Source organism: Lepidochelys kempii, chromosome 4 (assembly GCF_965140285.1).
Source record: "Lepidochelys kempii isolate rLepKem1 chromosome 4, rLepKem1.hap1, whole genome shotgun sequence".
Taxonomy (NCBI): domain Eukaryota; kingdom Metazoa; phylum Chordata; order Testudines; family Cheloniidae; genus Lepidochelys; species Lepidochelys kempii.
This window is the reverse complement of record NC_136383.1, coordinates 142,011,201-142,033,787: the sequence shown is the minus strand read 5'-3', so window position 1 is coordinate 142,033,787 and position 22,587 is coordinate 142,011,201. Positions and strand designations below refer to the sequence as shown.

At 63.0% G+C, this 22,587-nt stretch overlaps 1 protein-coding gene across 1 annotated transcript in view; it reads left to right on the top strand.

Moving 5' to 3' along the window:
* Nucleotides 1–1,614: 1,614 nt before the first annotated feature.
* The window catches only part of LOC140910058 (uncharacterized), a 45,130-nt gene continuing 24,157 nt past the window's right edge, over nucleotides 1,615–22,587 (top strand). The window contains 2 exon segments of the mRNA XM_078852667.1: nucleotides 1,615–1,809; nucleotides 2,142–2,464. Coding sequence (XP_078708793.1) covers nucleotides 1,615–1,809; nucleotides 2,142–2,464 — 518 coding nt within the window.

Here is a 22,587-nt window from a genome sequence, read left to right as displayed (position 1 = left end):
TGGGGTCCCCCTGGGGACTGTGGTGAGCAGTCTCAGGGGCAGAGGAGCCTGCGGCTTGGTCCTGGGAGAGAGAAGGACTTTTGCAGTAACAGGGTTCCCCTGGGGATTGCAGCGAGCGGTCCAAGGGGCGGAGGAGTCTGCAGCTTGACCCTGGCAAAGAGATGGTGACCTCGAGAAGGGCTGGCACACTAGGGGTTCTCCCTGGAAACCGTGGGGAGCTGAGAGCACACAGGCCTGTGAGTCCACAACACCTTGGGAAGAGTGGAGTGATGGCCTGTCACCGTCTCCTGAAGAAGGACATTGTAACCCTGTGCAGAAAGAGAGGGTTGAGCGTTGGAAAGTTCACCAAAGCACAGTTCATCGTGCAGCTGGAGGAGGATGACCGCTCTCAGGGACAGATTCCTGACCCCCAATGGGGCTATAGCAAGATCTGGGAGCAGCTGGAGTGGGAGCCAGACATCCCCAAGACTCCTGTCCCCAACCAGACAAGGGTCTTCACGATCGGGTTCCCCATCGGGGGATCGGAGATGGACGGGATTGGAGCTGAGTCCGAGAGAGCAAGAGGACTGTGAGAGACAGCGAGAGCCCGAGAAAGAGCTGCAGAAGCAGCAGCAGCATGAACTGGCGGTGGGGGAGCGGAGAGGCCTAGGGGACCCCCCAGGGGTGAGTGGGGATAGACCCCGGGGGGCCAGTTGCGTAGGGAACCTGGAGACTAAATTGCTGCCCCTAGTTAAGGGGGGGGGGGTGGATGCCCACCTCACTGCCTTTGAGCAGGCTGGCGATTTGAACCAGGGGGACCCTGCGGAAAAGCCCCGGTGTCTAGCTCCCTTGCTGGGTCCCAAGGCCATAGACTCCGTCAGCCAGATGGGTGGGGAGGTGGACAGGCTCCCACTCCTGACCCCAACCTATATGTCTGTGTGGAGTCTCCTGGGCTCAGGCCCCTCGGACCCCCAGTGGGAGCAGGAGGTGATGGTCAATGGGGAGACATTCCTGGGGTGGCGAGATCCTGGGACAGAGAGAACTGTTGTCAGGCCCTGGGTGGTGCAGCCTCAGATGCTGAGGGGCTGGGTGACCTGGGTGAAGGTCCCAGGGACAAAGCCCCTCGCCCTGCCTATGGCCCAGATCCCTGTGCAGACCCAGGATGGGTCGGGCTGGCTGGTCATTGGGGTTCTCCAGGACATCAGCTGTGAGACCCTGTTTTGGGGTGACTGTGTCTCTTTGGGACAGGATCCAGGCCCTGCTCCTGTAATGGCCGAGGGTTTGAACTTGAATCCAGGAACCTTATCGGCGGAGAGAGAAATGGTTAGTGAAAATGGAGATGACCTGGCTGGCAGGGGGGAGGAGCGCTAACTGCCTGCCTGTATCCAGACCCCTGGGGCTGAGTGGGACAGAGAGATGCTCCCCGCCCCCCTGCACACCAGAGAGGGGGCTCCCGCTGGCTCTGATGCAGTGAGGAAAGCAGCGAGCTCGCTGCCTACTGCCACTGGGACAGCAAGGGCAGCGCTCAGCAAGCAGGGAGATAAGACCCCAGCTGAGTGAGGGGACACACAGGCAGGGCAGGAGGGCTGCCAACCAGGCTTGCCTGGTCCAGATGTGCTTCTGGGAAGTGATCCCATGGCAGGGAAGGGGGCTCTGGACATAGTGGGACCCCTCAGCAAGGTGACCGAGTCAGGGAAGAAATGCATCCTGGTGGTGATGGATTTAGCCAACCGCTACCCAGGGGTGGGGGATCTGCCCTCCGCCGAGGCAGACATGCTGCTGAGCATCTTCAGCAAAGAAGGGGTCCCCAGCAAGGTCCTTGCAGACCAGGTTTCAAATTTCATGTCAGCCCTGCTCCGAAGCTTGTGGGAGAAATGTGGGGTCTGGCCCACTTGGACCTCTGCAGTCACCCTCAGTCCAACGGGCTGGTGAAGAGGGTCAGAGATTGGCCCGTTCTCCAGACTAAGAAACATCTTTAGCGGGATGGCGGAGTACTTCCGTGGGGTTTGTACCCCACTTTAGCTCCCCAGCTGCCCCCATCACTGAGCGATGTAAGAAGGAGAAGCCAGGCGAGCTGGTCTGGACCGAGCCGTGCCAGAGGTTCTCTGTGCGCTGAAGGAGGCTCTAATCCAGGGCCTGGTAAATGTGGTAAACCCGGACAGTGCCAAGCCCTTTTCAGTGTCACCGACGCCTCAGACGCAAGGCTGGGCACGGTGCTGATGCAGGTTGATGCTAAGGGGGGAAGACACCCCATTAGGTGCCCAAGCAAGAAGCTGCTGCCCGGGGAGCAGAATTACGTGGCCATAGAGAAGAAATGCCCGGCCGTGGGGCAGGCCCTTAAAAAGCTGCAGCCGGACCTATTGGGGCGGCGCTTTGCGGTGTACATGGACCCCTCTGCCCCGACGCGGCTGCATCCAATGAACGGGGCTGATGCCGAGCTGTGGGGGACAGAGACACCTGGCCAGGGGGCGGCCAAAGACAAGATGTGGGCTCTTAACCAAGAGAGCCCGAATCGCAGCCCTCCAGACTGGAGCACTGGGAGAAGACCCGATCCCAGTTTGAACCCCAGGGGTTTTGGGGTGGAAAAAGGGCACGGGCCACATAAATCTTCCCACATGCGACCTGTGAGTGCCCCCAAGCACACCCGACCTAAGGGAGGGCATGAAACAGGAAGGGTGTAAAGCTGGAAGGGCCTGGTGCAACTCCCACCAAGGAATGGGAGAGATGCTGGGACATCCATGGGAACGTTGGTGGCGTCGAACTTCCCCAGGTCACCGGCTAAAGTGACCCCGCCCAGTTCGATCTCGAAGAGGGGAGAGATGTGACGAAGCGGGACTGTTCTTAATGTTTCCTCTGAATACTGTAGGGGTGCCTCAGTTTCCCCTAGGCATTTCTTAAGTCTCTAGGTGGTGGGATAAGAGGGTGTAATTCTTGCAGAGCAAGGGGCTAGTGTACATAAATGGCCGACACCCTGTCTCCTGGACACTGATGGCCTGGACCCATCCCCCCTGCAAGGTGAGAGCTAAAGGGTTGGAGAACAAAGAAATCAGGTGCCCTCCTGGCCCAGGAAAGGGACAAAGCCCAGAGGAGGAGGGGCTGGAGGGAGTTTCAGTTTGGGGCTGGCTGGGACATGGAGTGAAGGGCAGACAGGGTTGTCTGGCTCACTGCCCCCCAAAATGGACCCGGCTGAGGGGTCCTGTTCTCCGCACCTACAAGCTCTGCGTTAGACCATGTTCCTGTCGTCTAATAAACCTTCTGTTTTATTGGCTGGCTGAGAGTCACGTCTGTCTGCGGACTTGGGGGGCAGGACCCTCTGGCTTCCCCAGGACCCCGCCTGAGCGGACACGCTGGGGGAAGCACACGGAGGGTCAGAGGACGCTGAATGCTCCGAGGTCAGACCCAGGAAGGTGGAAGCCAGGTGAGCTGTGTGTCCTGCTGACAGGCTGCTCCCAGAGAGGAGACTCCCCAGAGTCCTGACTGGCTTCTTGGGGAGCAGTTCCAGAGCATCGTCCAGGGACTCCCCCTCCAGCCCCTCCTCCTCCTCTGGGCTTTCCCGGGCCAGGAGGTCACCGGATTCCTTTGTTCTCCAACCGTTTAGCTCTCACCTTGCAGGGGGGGAAGGGCCCAGGCCATCAGTTGCCAGGAAACAGGGTGTCGGCCATTCTCTGTGTCCAGACCCCTGGACACACCGGCCCTCTAGGGCTCTGCAAGGATCATACGCCCATATCCCACCCCCTACATACTTAAGATCTGCCTAGGGGAAACTGAGGCACCCCACACTATTCAGAGGAAACATTAAGAACAGTCCCACTTCGTCACAGGAGCAAAGGGGTCCCCAGGTGGGAAAGGGGCTGTGACAGGGTTACTGACTCGCTCAGGCCCAGCTCGCAGCCCAGCCTCTGCTCTTAGTAATTAGCCCAGATTTGCTGGCGCAAGGCTGGGTTCTCTAACGGGCGTCGGGGGTGTGCCCAGCCCAGCAGCTCTCCCCTTCGCTGGGAGTGTTTTGCTTTCTCACCATGCTGCCAGGCAGCTGCTGCCCATGTTCCCCTTTGCCCCCCCTGGACTTTTATTGGCAAGGTTTGTCTTGTGCATGTGAAATATGTACATATGATGTATGTGTGTGTGCGTGTGAGTGTGTTCACCGTGTGTGTGTGAATGAAGAAGAGCTGATGTACAGTGATGAGCATAAGACACCTGGAGAGATATTATTGTTGTTATCTGTATTGCAGTGGGGCCCAGAGGTCCCAGTCACAGGCAAGGGCCCCATCGTGTGGGGCACTGGACAGACCATGCCCCAGAGGCAGGTGTGTTTCCATGCTGTATTGTCCCCTCCGGAGGACAATTTCTGATCCCACCCCAGGTCAGGGACCATGTGCATCATTTCCTCTGAAGGTCCCCCACCCCAGCGACTGGCCGTGGGCCAAGCACAAGCCCCTTGTGCCCCGTTCGCAGGCTGGCGTTGCTGCCGGCGAGCACCCAGTCTGCTGGTTGTGGGAGCAGCTGGCAGCTGCTGCAGACATGGAATTTCCTGGCTGTGCCTTTCTGCAGGGACGCCCTGGGCAGTAGCTCCTCCCTGCTCCGGGATCCGTGTGGGTCTCAGATGTTCCTTCCTGGGGCGGGAGGAAGGCAGCAGTTATTAAAACGGGCCCTGCCCGCCCTTCAGCTTTGACAGCCTGGCTTCCCAGGAGCTGCCTCGCACACGCCCCACTTCAGCTGCGAGGCCCACTCGGGCCCCGGGCTGCCAAGCCACTCGAGCCCCCGCCCCCGCGTAATCTCATTATTCCAAGACGTCCTGGCTTCCTCCCTCTCCCCCAAACCCGCTGGCAAGGAGGGACAGTCAGCTCCTCTTGGCCGCTGGGTTAATTCTGGGCTAATTCGATTGCAGCCGGCCCAGATTGGATTACTTGAGCCTGCGCTTAGGCCTCCAGTCCTGGCCTTGAAACTCCCCAGGGAGCTGCTGGCGCCTCCTGCCTCAATCAGACACTTCGTAACTGCATGAAACACTCCCTGTGCCCGCGCCCACCCCGGGGCGGGAGCTGGCATGCGGGGCGGGGTGACGCGAGCGGCAGCCGGTGACGTCTGCGCAATCGGCACCGCTTCCGCCTGGCGAAGCCGGAAAGTCGCTCAACCCAATGGGAACAAATGCCAGCGAGCGGGAGGGCGAGGCCAGGGCCGGCCAGAGGGAGCCAGCCCGAGCCCACGCAGGAACCACACGGCCCCCAGGGCACAAGCAGGGCAGTGGTGGCACCCGGGCGGGAGGGCACTGCCCTGGGCGGCAGGACCCCTGGGTTCCAATGGGCTCCATCCCCAGTCTGCTGGGCCCATCCCTCCTGGGGCTTGGCAAACAGCCCGCCCCTCGCCTGGGACGAGCCACGTTCCCTCCCTCCCTTTCTCTACTGAGCCCGTGGGGCTGGGACCATCTCTTCCTGTGTCCAGGCAGTGCCCAGCACAGGGGGCCCCCGCTCTCAGCTGCCACCGCAAAAACCCATCCTAAGAAATGCCCTTGGGAATGACGTGAAAAGCCTCCCTGCTGGCGGCCCCAGAGCAAAGGGACGTCCGGAGCCCCAGGTGCCGGGAATCTGGCCAGCGCAGGCCTGGGACAGCAGTGGGGAGGCCTGCTGGAGGCATCCAGGCATGGGGGGCCAGAGGAAGGCTGGGACCTCAGCCTGACCCACGGCATCTGCTTCTGGGAGCCACCCCCAAACTCGGCAATCCCCTCCGGAATAGAGTGGGGCCCACGCCAGGTGCTAAAACACCCCCGGCACTCAGGGCCAGACACTGGAACCAGGCAGAGGTGGTGCTGAGCCCTGGGGCCTGAGCCCCCCGCGGCAGCAGGGAGACCAGCTCTGCGGCCCCATGTGGAGCGAAGCCTTGAGAGAGAGAGAGGCTGTCCCAGGAACTGCGGCTCAGTGGGGCCCGCTGTATGGGGCGCAGGCGGGGCCTGGGCTAACAGCACCCAGGAGACTGCGGCTGCAGGGCTGGGAGAAGCCCAGGCTCCGGCCACAGCCCATTGTCTTGCTGGGCCCCGGGGGAAGACCACTCAGCCCCAGGCAGCTGGTCCCCCAGGCCAGCCCCCTGGCTAGGCGAGCAACCTGCCCCTGCCTGGTCAGTTGTGACCAGGCTGCGTGCTGGGAGGGCCCCGGGAGGGGGCATCCCAAGGAGGGGTGTGAAGGGGGCAGCAGGGCTGTGTGCACAGGGGGCCCGGAGCTGCCAAGTTTTGTGCTGCTCCACGTGTGATGTTTTATGCAAATTACTTAATGAGGCAATTTAAATATGTGTAAATAGTTGCATAGCCCATACATGTAAGGGATGGGGGTGGGGCTCAGAGTGGCACAAACCCTATGGGGCAGTGGTGGGAGCGCCAGGCAGGGGGCACGAGGGGCAGAGGCAGCAGGCAGAGGCGTGGATCCGCGGACACCCCCGGGGCCTGCCCTCCGCCCAGCAGGAGGGATCCGTGTGGGGCATGGGGCTGGCAGGTGCACGAGTGTCCCGTGAGATGCCCGATGCCAGGCAGCCCTGGGCGGCATGCAGGTGCCCATGGGTGGGCGGGGGACATGCTGTAGGAGTGGATGGAAAGGGAGAACAGCCCTTCCCAGGCACCCGGGCCCAGGCGAATGTGCTGGACTGGGCCTAACACCCCAGCTGCCCCTCTCCCAGTAGCCCCATGGGCTCAGCTCTCTCTCCAGTCCCGTGCCACGTGGACACGGGCTTCGCTGCTCAGACGCGGGGCCAGGGAATGAGGCTGAGCCCCTCGGCCTCCCCCCGCGTCCCCAGGCGGCTCGGTGCTAGGAGAGCCGCGCGTGGCGGAGGAGCGGCAGAACCCGCAGCAGTGCCAGGGCAGAGGAGAGGCGCGTGGGCTCCGTGCCCGCCTGGGAAACACGAGCCCATCGGCTCCGCAGGGCCCCTCGCTGCGCTGCCCGACACCCTCCCTTGTGCCTGCAGCCAGTGCTGCTTTCCTGGCCTGGGCCTGGGGGCCGGGCGGTGCCCGGGCAGAGGGAGGCGGGGAAGGCCAGGGCCGTGGGGAGCGGTGGGGGGTCATGCTGACAGGGGTGGAGCCCGGGTTCCTGTCCACCCCTGCCCTCGGCTCCTGTGTCAGCCCGACTCCCTTCTCCCGCAGCCCTCCCTGCTAAGGGGGGGCCGTGATCTCCCCCCTCCCCCAGGCCAGGTTCTGCTGAGCCCAGAGGTGCTGGCAGCCGGTGGGACGTGGGCGGGAGCCCCTGGCTGTGCTGACAGGAGCCGTCGCCCCGAACCTCGTTATCAAAGGCAAAGGGCATGTAATCGGATTGAGCAAATCCAATCAGGTGCATTAGGCAGGGAGTGGAGTCCATAACCAGCCCAGCCCCCGACACACACACACACAGACGCACGGACACACGGACACACACACACACAGACACACGGACACACACAGACACACGGACACACACACAGACGCACGGACACACGGACACACGCATGGACACACACACACAGACGCACACACACACACACACAGACGTGCAGACACGCGCACAGACACACACACACACACAGACGTGCAGACACGCGCACACACACACACGCACAGACACACACAGAGACCTATAGCCCAGCCTTCACCCCAGCCAATTTCTGCTCGGCTCTGGCTCCCCACCGAGGCTGCCCCCCCCCCCACTGGCCTGCCGTCAGTCCCTCTTTCCCCAGGACCCCCAGCCAGCAAGCCCCAGGGGCCGTGTGCCAGGCAGGCTGTGTCCATCTCTCGGGGCCATGCCCCGGTAACAGCCATTCCCCATGGGAGTAGCTGGGCCTGCCAGCCCCTGCCATCCTCAGGGTGCCTGCGGAGAAAGGAGACACCACGGCATGGGGACTGGGGCCGTCCCGCAGCTTCTTGGCCTCCCACAGGAGGGGAAGGAGGATCCCGTCTCCAGCTGAACCCACAGGGAGTGGACCAGCATCCCCTGCTCAGAGTGGGACACAACACCAGGTTTGTCACTGTCCTGCCCGAGACCTTTCACGGTACAAGTGCTCAAAGCCTCAGTGCTACGTCTCATGCCAAAGTCAGCAGCACAGTGCCCCTGGCACCATGCTGGGGATTGGCACCAGCCCTGCCCCATGCTGCCCCCTGCTCCCCGCAGCACAGTGCCCCCTAGTACCGCACCGGGGCCAGCCCTGCCTGCCGGGGGAGAGCGTCCCCAGCTGCCCCCCGCTCCCCGCAGCACAGCGCCCCTGTGACGAAGTGGGACTGTTCTTAATGTTTCCTCTGAATAGTATGGGGGTGCCTCAGTTTCGCCTAGGCAGTTCTTAAGTATCTAGGGGGTGGGGTAAGGGTGTATGATCATTGCAGAGCCCTAGAGGGCCGGTGTGTGCAGGGGTCTGGACACAGAGAATGGCCGACACCCTGTTTCCTGGCCACTGATGGCCTGGGCCTTCCCCCCTGCAAGGTGAGAGCTAAAGGGTTGGAGAACAAAGGAATCCGGTGCCTTCCTGGCCCGGGAAAGGAACAAAGCCCAGAGGACGAGGGGCTGGAGGGTGAGTCAGTTTGGGGCTGGCTGGAGACATGGAGTGAAGGGCAGACAGGGTTGTCTGGCTCACCTCCCCCCAAAATGGACCCGGCTGAGGGGTCCTGTTCTCTGCACCTACAAGCTCTGTTTTAGACCATGTTCCTGTCGTCTAATAAACCTTCTGTTTTACTGGCTGGCTGAGAGTCACGTCTGACTGCGGAGTTGTGGGGAAGGACCCTCTGGCTTCCCCAGAAGCCCCACCTGAGTGGACTCGCTGGGGGAAGCACACGGAGGGTCAGAGGATGCTGAATGCTCTGAGGTCAGACCCAGGAAGGTGGAAGCCGTGTGAGCTGTGTGTCCTGCAGACAGGCTGCTCACAGAAAGGCGACTGCCCCAGAGTCCTGACTGGCTTCATGGGGAGCAGTTACAGAGCATCACCCGGGGACTCCATGACAGCCCCCTAGTGCCGCACGGGGGCCAGCCCTGCCTGCCAGGGGAGAGCGCCCCCGGCTGCCCCCTGCTCCCCGCAGCACAGCGCCCCCTAGTGCCCCACTGGGGCCAGCCCTGCCTGCCAGGGGAGAGCGCCCCCGGCTGCCCCCCGCTCCCCGCAGCACAGCGCCCCCTAGTGGCGCACTGGGGCCAGCCCTGCCTGCCAGGGGAGAGCGCTCCCGGCTGCCCCCTGCTCCCCGCAGCACAGCGCCCCCTAGTGGCGCACTGGGGCCAGCCCTGCCTGCCAGGGGAGAGCGCCCCCGGCTGCCCCCCGCTCCCCGCAGCACAGCGCCCCCTAGTGGCGCACTGGGGCCAGCCCTGCCTGCCAGGGGAGAGCGCCCCCGGCTGCCCCCTGCTCCCCGCAGCACAGCGCCCCCTAGTGGCGCACTGGGGCCAGCCCTGCCTGCCAGGGGAGAGCGCCCCCGGCTGCCCCCCGCTCCCCGCAGCACAGCGCCCCCTAGTGCCCCACTGGGGCCAGCCCTGCCTGCCAGGGGAGAGCGCCCCCGGCTGCCCCCCGCTCCCCGCAGCACAGCGCCCCCTAGTGCCCCACTGGGGCCAGCCCTGCCTGCCAGGGGAGAGCGCCCCCGGCTGCCCCCTGCTCCCCGCAGCACAGCGCCCCCTAGTGCCCCACTGGGGCCAGCCCTGCCTGCCAGGGGAGAGCGCCCCCGGCTGCCCCCCGCTCCCCGCAGCACAGCGCCCCCTAGTGGCGCACTGGGGCCAGCCCTGCCTGCCAGGGGAGAGCGCCCCCGGCTGCCCCCCGCTCCCCGCAGCACAGCGCCCCCTAGTGCCCCACTGGGGCCAGCCCTGCCTGCCAGGGGAGAGCGCTCCCGGCTGCCCCCTGCTCCCCGCAGCACAGCGCCCCCTAGTGGCGCACTGGGGCCAGCCCTGCCTGCCAGGGGAGAGCGCCCCCGGCTGCCCCCTGCTCCCCGCAGCACAGCGCCCCCTAGTGGCGCACTGGGGCCAGCCCTGCCTGCCAGGGGAGAGCGCCCCCGGCTGCCCCCTGCTCCCCGCAGCACAGCGCCCCCTAGTGGCGCACTGGGGCCAGCCCTGCCTGCCAGGGGAGAGCGCCCCCGGCTGCCCCCCGCTCCCCGCAGCACAGCACCCCCTAGTGCCCCACTGGGGCCAGCCCTGCCTGCCAGGGGAGAGCGCCCCCGGCTGCCCCCCGCTCCCCGCAGCACAGCACCCCCTAGTGCCCCACTGGGGCCAGCCCTGCCTGCCAGGGGAGAACGCCCCCGGCTGCCCCCTGCTCCCCGCAGCACAGCGCCCCCTAGTGGCGCACTGGGTTGTTGTGGTCAGCACTGACTGTTGGGGCAGAGCGCCCCTGCTGAGAACCCCACCCGGCTCCCGGCAGCACCTGGACACTCCCGGCCACATGCCCACCCTGGCCAGGCCAGCTTTACCCGTGTGCTGGGCAAGGTCCAGAGCGCAGCGGGCGGGGAGCAGGGTAGAGCTTCCAGCGGGATGCTGTGGAAGCCCCCCCGCCAAGCCTTGATGGGGCTCGTAAGGAGGCTGCGACCCATGTGTTGGCGTCCCGGTGGGGGGGCGTTGGGGGCTGAGTGATGCAGGGCCAGGATTGGTGGGTCTGGGGGCTCAGTGACACAGGGCCAGGCTGGAGGACGGGGAGGCTGGAGGCTGGGCAGGGCCAGGGTGGGGGCTGAGCCATGCAGGCAGAGGCGGATTAGAGGTTTCTGGGGCCCTGGGCCAGAGCTAGTGGGGTCCCTCCCCACACCTTCCGCCTGCAGGAGGAGCACGAGCATCACTCCGCTGGGACCTGAGGGGGGTCGTTCCGCCATCCTGGGCCCGTCTGTTCCCGGGCTGAGCTCCTGGCCTCGCTCTCCTTGCTGGCTGTTCAGGACCAAGGGCCCGTGCGGAGGCAGATCCTCCAGAGACAAGAGGCTGCCACGCTCCAGACCGGAGCAAAGGGGACGTGTCTGGCCCCTGCCCAGCGGGTGGGACGGGGACGAGAACCTGCCAGCCAAGTGGGAGAGCAACACTCAGATCCCTGTGCCCCCGAGGCACACAGCAACCGCCCGCGTACAGTGTGAGGGGCCTTGTGTGTGCCCCCGGGGGAACCCACCCCCAGGCCCGGCTGCTCTGCAGGCACTGCCCTGCGGCTGGGGCTTTGCTCCCCAGAGTCCTTGGGGCTCCGTCTCTGGAGAACGTTATCCCCAGAGACCTGCCCCCCCGTGCAGCCCACCTCGCTACACCAGTGGCCAGCCCCTCGGCCGTGGGACGCTCGCAGGGCTCACAAATTCGCTGCCACCCCGGGCACGGGCGCGGCCAGGCCAGGCAGCGGGGCCCATGGCAGGGCTCACAGAACGAGCCCAGCAGAGGCAAGTCACAGGTAAAAGAAAACCAGAAAGCTCAGCCTTGAGCCCCTGCTTATTCCTACGCCCCACTCCAGGCCAGGAAGGCGTTTCACGCCCAGTGGTCAGTCCGAGCAGCGCTGGCCCAGTGGGGATCGGCGCCCCATAAGCCGCTGCCACTGGCAGGATGGTCCTTGGTAACGGATGCCAGCTTGTGCCCTTCCCCCCCGTTTGACACGTCCAGCCCCTTTGTCTCTTCTCACCGCCAGGTAGGGCTGCCAACTTGCTAATTGCACAAAACTGAACATCCCTTCCCCAAGGCCCCGCCCCTGCTCCGCCCATCCCCCAAGGCCCCGCCCCTACTCACTCCATTCATTGCTCCCTCGCCCCCACCTTCACTCTCTTTCACCAGGTTGGGGCAGGGGGTTGGGGTGCAGGAGGGGTGAGGGCTCCGGCTGGGGGTGGGGGCTCTGGGGTGGGGCTAGGGATGAGGGGGTTGGGGTGCAGGAGGGAGCTCCAGGCTGGGGCATGGGTTTGGGGTGCGGGGGAGGTGAGGTGTCTGCTCTGGGAGAGAGTTTGGGTGTGGGAGGGGGTTGGGGTGTGGGAGCAGATGCGGGGTCCTGGCAGCGCTTACCGTAGCTCCCAGGAAGCGGCCGCCAGGTCCCATGGCCCCTAGCCAATGGGCACCTTGGAGCCGGCCCTCAGGGCAGGGGCAGTGCATGGAGTTTCCCTGGCTGTCCATGTGTCTAGGGGCCGCAAGGACCTGGCAGCTGCTTCCGGGTGGGCCACCAGGGTCCTTTTTCAACCAGGTGTCCCTACCCTATGGCCACCCTATGACCAGGGCGTTCCCTGGACTTCAGTTTTCCCCGATGGGCCCCAGCCAAGGTGAAAGGATTGTGGCGGATTCTCCAACTCTGACAGCTGCTTGGCCCGAACCGCTGCTGGAGGCATTATCGTGGGGCTGGTGGGGCCCAGCCCTACGGAGGTCATGACTCCGTGCTCCCGTCTAGCCGGAGAATCTCGGAACCCACTCATGGGCTCTTTGCCCTTTGCCAAGGCCAAGCCTGCCCCGGGCTGTGTGGGGCGAAAGTCGCCCGTTGTTCTCTCCGTTGCCTGAGCAAACTCTGAGCCCCCCAGCCGTTGGGGACGGTTCGGCACCTGCAGCTTTGGAGCACAGCATTCGGCACGTCACAGAACTCGTCCAATATCTTCTGTGCATCCATCCAGCAATAACCCCGCCGGCCTGAGCAATGCCATAGCATGAGGGGCAAGCGCAGGGGGAAGGGCTCACAATCGCTAAAGCAGGCCCAGAGCCCCCCTCCCCGGGACAGAAGTGCCTGACCTGGGTGCCAAGGCCCATCTGCAGGCAGTGCCCTCCCTCCTCCTCCGCCTGGAAGGGGCAACGATTATTTCTAACATGCAGCCGGCATGGCCCCAGCAAGGGGAAACGGATGTACTACCTTTAGCAGGAGCCATGGAGACAATACGTCCCTAGCCCTAGCCTGTACTCAGGCCCAAGAAACAACTCCGGGAAGGTGGGCAAGGAAATTTGCCATTGAAATAAATAAAGTTCTTGTGGGAAAATGTCACCAAAGGGGAGAGACAATTCATGGTGTGGTGGAAATTGGTGAACTTTACACTGAAAAAAGACCAAATCGTTGTACGAACACGTGACCCCATTTCACTCCTGGTATATACCCGGAGGTACCTGTGGGAATCCAGCTAACAACAAATGTGGTTATGTTTTCCACTGATCGCCAGTCCTGGGCATATAAAGAACAACAATAATGGAAAAACCATTGCCATGTTTCTGTTTGCGGCCCGTGAAAATTTGGGATATGTGTGAGAGGATCAAGACGTACAAGAAAGAGACAAATGTTTCTGTGTTAAAGACAAAGGCTCCCAAAGCTGCATGTTTGCGGGAGTCACTGAACCGAAGCCAGCTGTGTTTGAGGGAAGGGGTGTGTTTGGGTTAGAAGTCGTTCTCCAATGGCCATGGTAGATGATAACAACTTGCATTTTATGACTTATTTAATTCAGAGATGGTTTTGCAATATTACAAAGATTGCAAGCTGTGATTTTGCACACTATATGTACCTGTGTGGGCTGTGAACGACTTGGCGTTCAAGCCGCAGCGGTGTCACGAAGTGAGGCCTGTAACCCGAGGCATGGATACGACCATGATAAGAAAATTGTTGGTGCAACCTATGTTACATTTGCCTTTGCAATATGCGCCCGGACCGGAGAACAAACGTACTGAAGTACAACGCGGGAGTACGGAAATCACTCGTACTGAAAACTACCGCAGATGCGGGACATCACTCCTGGTGGGAAACACTATTAGGGTCGTCGCCTTCTGCACCTGGTATGCTAATGTAAGGGGACTGTTGCCCCCTTACGAACATTCAGTGGGGGTGTTTTGGTTGGCTAGCTCCCAGTACTAAAAAGGGGGAAGGGTCGATGGGGAATCAGGACCCTGAGACTGACAGCAACCAGGAACAATGGGGAGAGGCCAATGCTCCAGGTCAGCCGGAATGACAGGGCGAGCAGGCTAATCAGAGAGTCAGGAGGCCAGGGAGGTCCCGTCCTCCGTGTGAGCTGGATTTGCCTGGGTCAGACGAGTCGGGCCGAGCTAAGGAGAAAGCAGGGGCCTGAGCTGAGCTGGGGAACAGAGCTGGGCAAGATCCAGAGGGACCAGAAAAGCAGCCCAGAGAGAGCAGACCCTGTCCTGGGAGCAGAGCTGCAGCCCCAAAGCCAGAGGCACAGCCCAGAGAGAGCAGACTTGCCCTGGGAGCAGAGCTGCAGCAACCAGAGCTGGAGGGGCCAGAAAAGCAGCCCAGGAAGCAGGTCAGTGCTGGGAGCAGAGTCACAGAAGCAGCCTGCAGAGCAGACCTGTCCTGGGAGCAGAGCTGCAGCAACCAGAGCCAGAGGGGCCAGAGAAGCAGCCCAGGGAGCTGGAGGCAGAGCAGCAGCCGTGCAGAGACAGAGTGGTGTAGCTGAGGCTGGAGCAGTCTGGAGCTGGGTGTGGTGAGCAGCTGGGAAGAGCGAGGGGGACCCTGGGCAGCGGGCCCAGCACAGGGAGACGCCTCAGCCAAGGGGCTCTGCAGGCCAGGCTTGGATCGTAACCCCGACAGGGCGGGGGCGACACTGGGAAGAAGGGTCCTACCACTTAGACCCTGAGAGCGTGAGGCCACCAGCAGAGCAAGTGTCCAACCCACAGCATCCCTGCAGCACAGCCAGGGCCTGAGAAGAAGGCCTGGGACTTACAAAAAACAGACTATGAACTGCCCTGACGTTCCAGAGACGCCGTTTGTGATGTTCCCTGCCACAGAGCGGGGTGATGTGTTTCCTTTAACCTTTCCCATTTTTTCTTATTCTTTTTAAAATTAATTGTTGATTAAATAATTTGCATTTGCTTTAATTTGTATGTAATGGGTCAGTGGGTCAGAGAAGTGCCCAGTGCAGAGAGAGTACCCCGGAGTGGGGACACCCTAGCCCCTGTCCTAGGTGACCACAGCAGGGTTGGGGGTCGAGCCCCCCAGAAATCCTGGGCCCAGCCTTGTTGGGGTTACGAGGACTCTGCCAGACAGGAGAGTGGAAGGGGAGTCCTCGAGGGCAGGGAGGCCACTGGGTAAAGGGAGTGGGAGCGAGGACTCAGATCCTTTCGCTAGCCCACTTCACCGGGGTCATGCAGAAGCCAGGAAAGTTCCCCACAAGAGCGGGACTATTCCCCTGCTTACACTAAGACAATGGTTCACGCCATTGTGGTGACCACTGGAATCCAATTGGCTTTATTAGCTTCATTGGCTTTACTATTGGTTTTGTCTTGCTGGATGCAGAGAACTGTTCGGAGAACACAGGAAGCCGAGAGCCCCTTATTAATACTTGTTCCCCACATAGACATTGTGATGCTGGCAGAGCAGGTCATGCCAGAGTGTATTCAGGCCACTTCACCTGAGTATTAGTAGAGATCAAGGTGACTGTTGAAGGCAGAAGAGTGTATTTGATGTTTAAACTCGATGAAAATTAATGGGGTGTTACCTGCGTTGTTTTCACTGATCTGTCTCCTGGTGTATTATCGTAGCAAACGTTTACTGTGTGTGCACCCCTGTAATAAGCAACCCATCAAGGAAGCCTTGTGGAATGCTAGTGAAGGACTTTAACAGACAAGTGCTAATTTCAAAGCAAGTTGCCATGGTGTGTGCTGACCAGAGGTCAGTGACTCAAAGTGCATTCCCCATGCAGCGCTATCAAAGGAAAAGGGTGGTGACCCTGTCAGCTTTTCTGTCAGAAGAAGCTGTAAGTGTGGAGTCAAGGAAGGATCCTGCATCTCTGGCCTGTTTGGACTCTTACAGGGCAGGGTAACAGATGCAAAGTGGAGATTCCCAGAGACAATCTGGGCACCACGAAAAGACTTTTGGGAAACTAGCAGTTCATTACATCACTGCCACCATTTGCAATTACAAACGGCGACTCACCCGTACGTATATTTTACCTGCTTTAACCTCTCAATAACTCTCACTCCTTTTCTTAGCTAGTAAACCTTCTGTTAGTTTACTGTAGAACTGGCTGCCAGCCCTGTCTTGGTGTAAGCTCTAAAGCAGCGGCTCTCAACCTGTCCAGACGACTGTACCCCTTCGAGGAGTCGGCTTTGTCTCACGTACGCCCAAGTTTCACCTCACTTAAAAACCAGTTGCCTACACAATCAGACATAAAAATACAGAAGTGTCACACTGCTGGTGCTGAAAACTTTCTCATTTTCACCATAGAATTATCAAATCAATTGGAATATCAATATTGTACTTACATGTCAGCGTATGGCACTGTATAAACAAGCCATTGTATGAAATCTGAGTTTGTCCTGACTTCACTAGTGCTGTCTATGTAGCCTGTTGTAAAACTAGGCAAATCTCTGGATGAGTTGATGTCCCCCTGGAAGACCCCTGTGTACCCCGGTTGAGAATCACTGATCTAGGTACCAATTGATCTGGGGTAAGTACGGTCTCTCAGGACTGGGAGCAACCTGATGTGTGAGTTACAGTGTAAGGGATCATTATCACTCAGTGCAGGTTGTTTGGGTGGCAAGAGAGACTGGGAGTCTGAGGGGACTGTCTGTGATGCCAGGGTAGGACTGGTACAGAGATCCAAGAGTTCCCATTTGTTGCTGGCTTGGTGACACACCCCAGCTCGGGGTGCCTGCCCTGTGTGCTGACCGTGTGTCCGCACTCCTAGGCATGAGCCGCTCCAGACAGCAGGACCACTGGGACCATCACCCCTTAACATTTTTCAGAGTAACAGCCGTGTTAGTCTGTATTCGCAAAAAGAAAAGGAGGACTTGTGGCACCTTAGAGACTAACCAATTTATTTGAGCATGAGCTTTCATGAGCTAAGGCTCACTTCATCGGATGCATACTGTGGAAAATACCCCTTAACATTGTCGTTGCTCAGCCAAATACAGTCAGCTCCTGAGTCTGTCACCACAAGGCAGGTTTCGAACCCGTCGATCATTCTTGTGCCTCTTCTCGGAGTCGGTGTGGGGCCCAGCCCAGACGTGTGGGGGCTCCACCCCTATGCAGTGCAGGGCCCCCAGCCCAGCTGTGCGCGGGCTCCCCCATACACAGCTCAGGAGCCCAGCTCAGCTGTGCAGGGCTCCCCCCATACACACCATGGGGACCAGCCCAGGTGTGTAGGGCCCGCCCCATACGCAACACAGAGCTGGGGTGCTTGGGGACAAATCTGGATGTTCCCCTCCAAGGCCTGACCCCACGCTGCACCCAGCTGAGCTCTCAGCCCCAGAAGCCCGCCATGCCAGGGCATCTCTGCTCTGAGCCCCCAGGATGGCACTCCCTTCCCCACCCATGTCTCCTGGGGAAATCCCCCCAGCCCTGCAGGGGACAATGGGGTGGAGGAGCCGGGTAACCCCCAGCTCCCAGCCGCCGCCCCGGGAGTCCAGGGCTACCATCACCCTGGGCAGGAGAAGGAGCCAGAGGGATCTGGTGGAGTACAGCTGCCTCCCCACGCTGCTGCCCTGGCCCCTGCTGCACCCAGAGCCGCATGCAGGACCGCAGGTGCGATGTCCCGAGCCAGATAGAGTGGGACAGGCCCTCCCTGCTCCGGGCTGAAGCCCTCCGCGCCTTCCACACTGCGTGGCCCCAGCCTCTCCTCGCCATCCATGGCCACGCAGCTCAGCCGCTGAGCTCCCCCCTGCCAGCTCCTGTCTCCTGTCCCAGCTCAGCTGGCATTTAATTACTTCCCTCAGGAGCCCTGGGGAGCAGGGCGGGACCGAGCTGGAGGGATGAATGACAGCTCTGCGGGCTCCACTAATTAAAGGGGCCCCCAGGGGCTGCGGCGTTATTACCTGTCAGGTAGCAGGTCTCAGCACCAGACCCGGGGGGTGGCGCTGACAGCAGCAGAGTCCCAGCCTGGGGCCTCTGCAACGACGGGGCCTCCGGGCGATTGGCACCTGGCAGAGGCAACCGGCCACCCCCCATCCCGCGCCATGCGGCCCTCCCCCCATTAACCCACGGTACATTAGTGACATGACCAAATGCACACAGAATCCGCCCGGCACTGGGGGTGGGCAGCCCTGAATGATGGGAAAGGAGGAGACGCTGACCCGCAGCCCCTACAGCCCAGCCCTGGGCCCCCCAGCCCTGCCGGTGCCCCTCACTCCCGACCCGCAGCCCCTACAGCCCAGCCCTGGGCTCCCCCAGCTCTGCCGGTGCCCCTCACTCCCGACCCGCAGCCCCTGCTAGCCCAGCCCTGGGCTCCCCCCACAGCCCTGCCGGTGCCCCTCACTCCCGACCCGCAGCCCCCGCTAGCCCAGCCCTGGGCTCCCCCAGCTCTGCCGGTGCCCCTCGCTCCCGACCCGCAGCCCCTACAGCCCAGCCCTGGGGTGGAGCAGGCTCCCCGTGCAGGTGACAGCTGGGACTGAAAATGGCACAGACAGCACCGGAGCCTGCTGCCCCCGGGTCCCCCCGTGCTCTCCAAGGGATGGAGCCTGGCCCCGGGGCCTGCTGTCTCCTCGCTGCAGCACGGCAGGGTTGTCAGAGCAGAGCTGGATCCCTGCAGGAGATGGGGCAATGCTGGAGCCCAGAGCACCCCCCAAATGGCCCGTGGAGTCTCCTGCTCCCACCAGATTGAGCCCCAGGCAGGGGCCGGGGGCTCCCACAGCTCCCAGGCCTGGTGCAGAGGGCAGAGGTGGGAGCAGAGGGGAGCTGCCAAGGCTGGGGGAGCCCCTGTACTGGGCCCAGAAGAGGGAGCACCAAACTCGACCAGAGACTTGTCCGCCCCCGACTGCCATCGGTGCCCCCTTCTCCAGCACACTCACCCTGCTCTCCGCCCCCCGCCTGCTGGCTCCCGCTGGCTCCCCGCCCCCCGTCTCCCCAGGCAGCACTTGTTGCTTAGGATTGAGGCAATAATAATAACCCTAATGAGCCTTTATGGCCTGGAACAGCTTCTGCTTTGCATTAGCGGGGCCGCTCCTTCCCCTCCAGAGCCCTTATCCAATCAGCCGCCATTAGCCCGGCTCCAGGCCGGCTGCGCCAGGGAGCCCCGAACCCAGGCCTGCGCCTCCCCAGGGCCAGCTCCACCGCGGGGCTTCTCACGGCCCTGATCCAGGCACGACCTTGGCCTTCCGCCGGCATCCACCAGCCAGGGGCGACTGGCCACCAGCCCCTGGCAGACAGTGCTGGGCTCAGCCCCAGAGCGACGCTAGGGGGCGCTGTGCAGGGAGTGGGGCAGGGTCTCACTGGGGGGTGCTGGGCTGCGGGGAGGGGGAGGGGGCTCCGTGGGGGGCGCTGGGCTGTAGGGAGGGGGAGGGGCTCAGTGGGGGGCGCTGGGCTGTAGGGAGGGGGAGGGGGTTCAGTGGGGGGCGCTGGGCTGCGGGGAGGGGGGCAGGGGCACAGCAGGGAGCTCTGTCCTGGGGAGCAGAGACTCTGAACAGCGTTGGGGGCGTGGTGGGGAATGAGCCCCTGTGCAACACTGTGACCAGAAGAGCTAATCAGGGGAATCTGGAGCAGCAGAGAGCTGATTTCCCCGCTGCGTCCGGCACTGGGGCGACCGCGGCTGGGATCCAGTGCCCAGCTCTGGGGCCTGAAATTCACGAAGGGCGACCGGTCTGGTGGATAATTGAAGAGGCATGAGAATGAACAAAGGGTTAGAAAACCTGTGCCGTGCCCCATACCAGCACCACGCAGTGCCCCGTGCCGTGCCCCATACCAGCACCGTGCAGTGCCCCGTGCAGTGCCCCATACCAGCACCACGCAGTGCCCTGTGCCGTGCCCCAAACCAGCACCACGCAGTGCCCTGTGCAGTGCCCCATACCAGCACCACGCAGTGCCCTGTGCCGTGCCCCATACCAGCACCACGCAGTGCCCTGTGCCGTGCCCCAAACCAGCACCACGCAGTGCCCTGTGCCGTGCCCCAAACCAGCACCACGCAGTGCCCTGTGCCGTGCCCCATACCAGCACCACGCAGTGCCCTGTGCAGTGCCCCATACCAGCACCACCCAGTGCCCTGTGCCGTGCCCCATACCAGCAACACGCAGTGCCCTGTGCAGTGCCCCATACCAGCACCACGCAGTGCCCTGTGCAGTGCCCCCAAACCAGCACCACGCAGTGCCCTGTGCCGTGCCCCAAACCAGCACCACGCAGAGCCCTGTGCAGTGCCCCCAAACCAGCACCACGCAGCGCCCTGTGCCGTGCCCCATACCAGCACCAGGCAGCGCCCTGTGCCGTGCCCCAAACCAGCACCACGCAGCGCCCTGTGCCGTGCCCCATACCAGCACCACGCAGAGCCCTGTGCAGTGCCCCCAAACCAGCACCACGCAGTGCCCTGTGCCGTGCCCCCAAACCAGCACCACGCAGTGCCCTGTGCCGTGCCCCCAAACCAGCACCACGCAGTGCCCTGTGCCGTGCCCCCAAACCAGCACCACGCAGTGCCCTGTGCCGTGCCCCCAAACCAGCAACACGCAGTGCCCTGTGCCGTGCCCCAAACCAGCACCACGCAGGGCCATGTGCCGTGCCCCCAAACCAGCACCACGCAGAGCCCTGTGCCGTGCCCCATACCAGCACCACGCAGTGCCCTGTGCCGTGCCCCATACCAGCAACACGCAGTGCCCTGTGCCGTGCCCCAAACCAGCAACACGCAGTGCCCTGTGCCGTGCCCCATACCAGCAACACGCAGTGCCCTGTGCCGTGCCCCCAAACCAGCACCACGCAGTGCCCCCAAACCTTCACCACGCAGTGCCCTGTGCAGTGCCCCCAAACCTTCACCACGCAGTGCCCTGTGCAGTGCCCCCAAACCAGCACCACGCAGAGCCCTGTGCAGTGCCCCCAAACCAGCACCACGCAATGCCCTGTGCCGTGCCCCATACCAGCACCACGCAGCGCCCTGTGCAGTGCCCCATACCAGCACCACGCAGCGCCCTGTGCCGTGCCCCATACCAACAACACGCAGCGCCCTGTGCCGTGCCCCATACCAACACCATGCAGCGCCCTGTGCCGTGCCCCATACCAACAACACGCAGTGCCCTGTGCCGTGCCCCATACCAGCACCACGCAGCGCCCTGTGCCGTGCCCCATACCAGCACCACGCAGTGCCCTGTGCCGTACCCCATACCAGCACCACGCAGGGCCCTGTGCCGTGCCCCCAAACCAGCACCACGCAGCGCCCTGTGCCGTGCCCCCAAACCAGCACCACGCAGCGCCCTGTGCCGTGCCCCATACCAGCACCACGCAGCGCCCTGTGCCGTGCCCCATAACAGCACCACGCAGCGCCCTGTGCCGTGCCCCATACCAGCACCATGCAGCGCCCTGTGCCGTGCCCCATACCAGCACCATGCAGCGCCCTGTGCCGTGCCCCATACCAGCACCGTGCAGCGCCCTGTGCAGTGCCCCATACCAGCACCGTGCAGCGCCCTGTGCAGTGCCCCAAACCAGCACCACGCAGCGCCCTGTGCCGTGCCCCATACCAGCACCACGCAGCGCCCTGTGCCGTGCCCCATACCAGCACCACGCAGGGCCCTGTGCAGTGCCCCCAAACCAGCACCACGCAGCGCCCTGTGCCGTGCCCCATAACAGCACCACGCAGCGCCCTGTGCCGTGCCCCATACCAGCACCATGCAGGGCCCTGTGCCGTGCCCCATACCAGCACCGTGCAGCGCCCTGTGCAGTGCCCCATACCAGCACCGTGCAGCGCCCTGTGCAGTGCCCCAAACCAGCACCACGCAGCGCCCTGTGCCGTGCCCCATACCAGCACCACGCAGCGCCCTGTGCCGTGCCCCATACCAGCACCACGCAGGGCCCTGTGCCGTGCCCCATAACAGCACCACGCAGTGCCCTGTGCAGTGCCCCCAAACCAGCACCACGCAGTGCCCTGTGCCGTGCCCCCAAACCAGCACCACGCAGTGCCCTGTGCCGTGCCCCCAAACCAGCACCACGCAGTGCCCTGTGCCGTGCCCCAAACCAGCACCACGCAGGGCCCTGTGCCGTGCCCCCAAACCAGCACCACGCAGGGCCCTGTGCCGTGCCCCCAAACCAGCACCACGCAGGGCCCTGTGCAGTGCCCCCAAACCAGCACCACGCAGTGCCCTGTGCCGTGCCCCAAACCAGCACCACGCAGAGCCCTGTGCCGTGCCCCCAAACCAGCACCACGCAGTGCCCTGTGCCGTGCCCCAAACCAGCACCACGCAGTGCCCTGTGCCGTGCCCCATACCAGCACCACGCAGTGCCCTGTGCCGTGCCCCCAAACCAGCACCACGCAGTGCCCTGTGCAGTGCCCCCAAACCTTCACCACGCAGTGCCCTGTGCAGTGCCCCCAAACCTTCACCACGCAGTGCCCTGTGCAGTGCCCCCAAACCTTCACCACGCAGTGCCCTGTGCAGTGCCCCCAAACCAGCACCACGCAGAGCCCTGTGCAGTGCCCCATACCAGCACCACGCAGCGCCCTGTGCCGTGCCCCATACCAGCACCACGCAGAGCCCTGTGCAGTGCCCCATACCAGCACCACGCAGCGCCCTGTGCCGTGCCCCATACCAGCACCACGCAGCGCCCTGTGCCGTGCCCCATACCAGCACCACGCAGGGCCCTGTGCCGTGCCCCATACCAGCACCACGCAGCGCCCTCTGCCGTGCCCCAAACTAGCACCACGCAGGGCCCTGTGCCGTGCCCCCAAACCAGCACCGCGTAGGGCCCTTTGCCCCATACCAGCACCACGCAGTGCCCTGTGCCGTGCCCCATACCAGCACCACGCAGTGCCCTGTGCACTGCCCCCAAACCAGCACCGCGCAGGGCCCTTTGCCCCATACCAGCACCACGCAGTGCCCTGTGCCG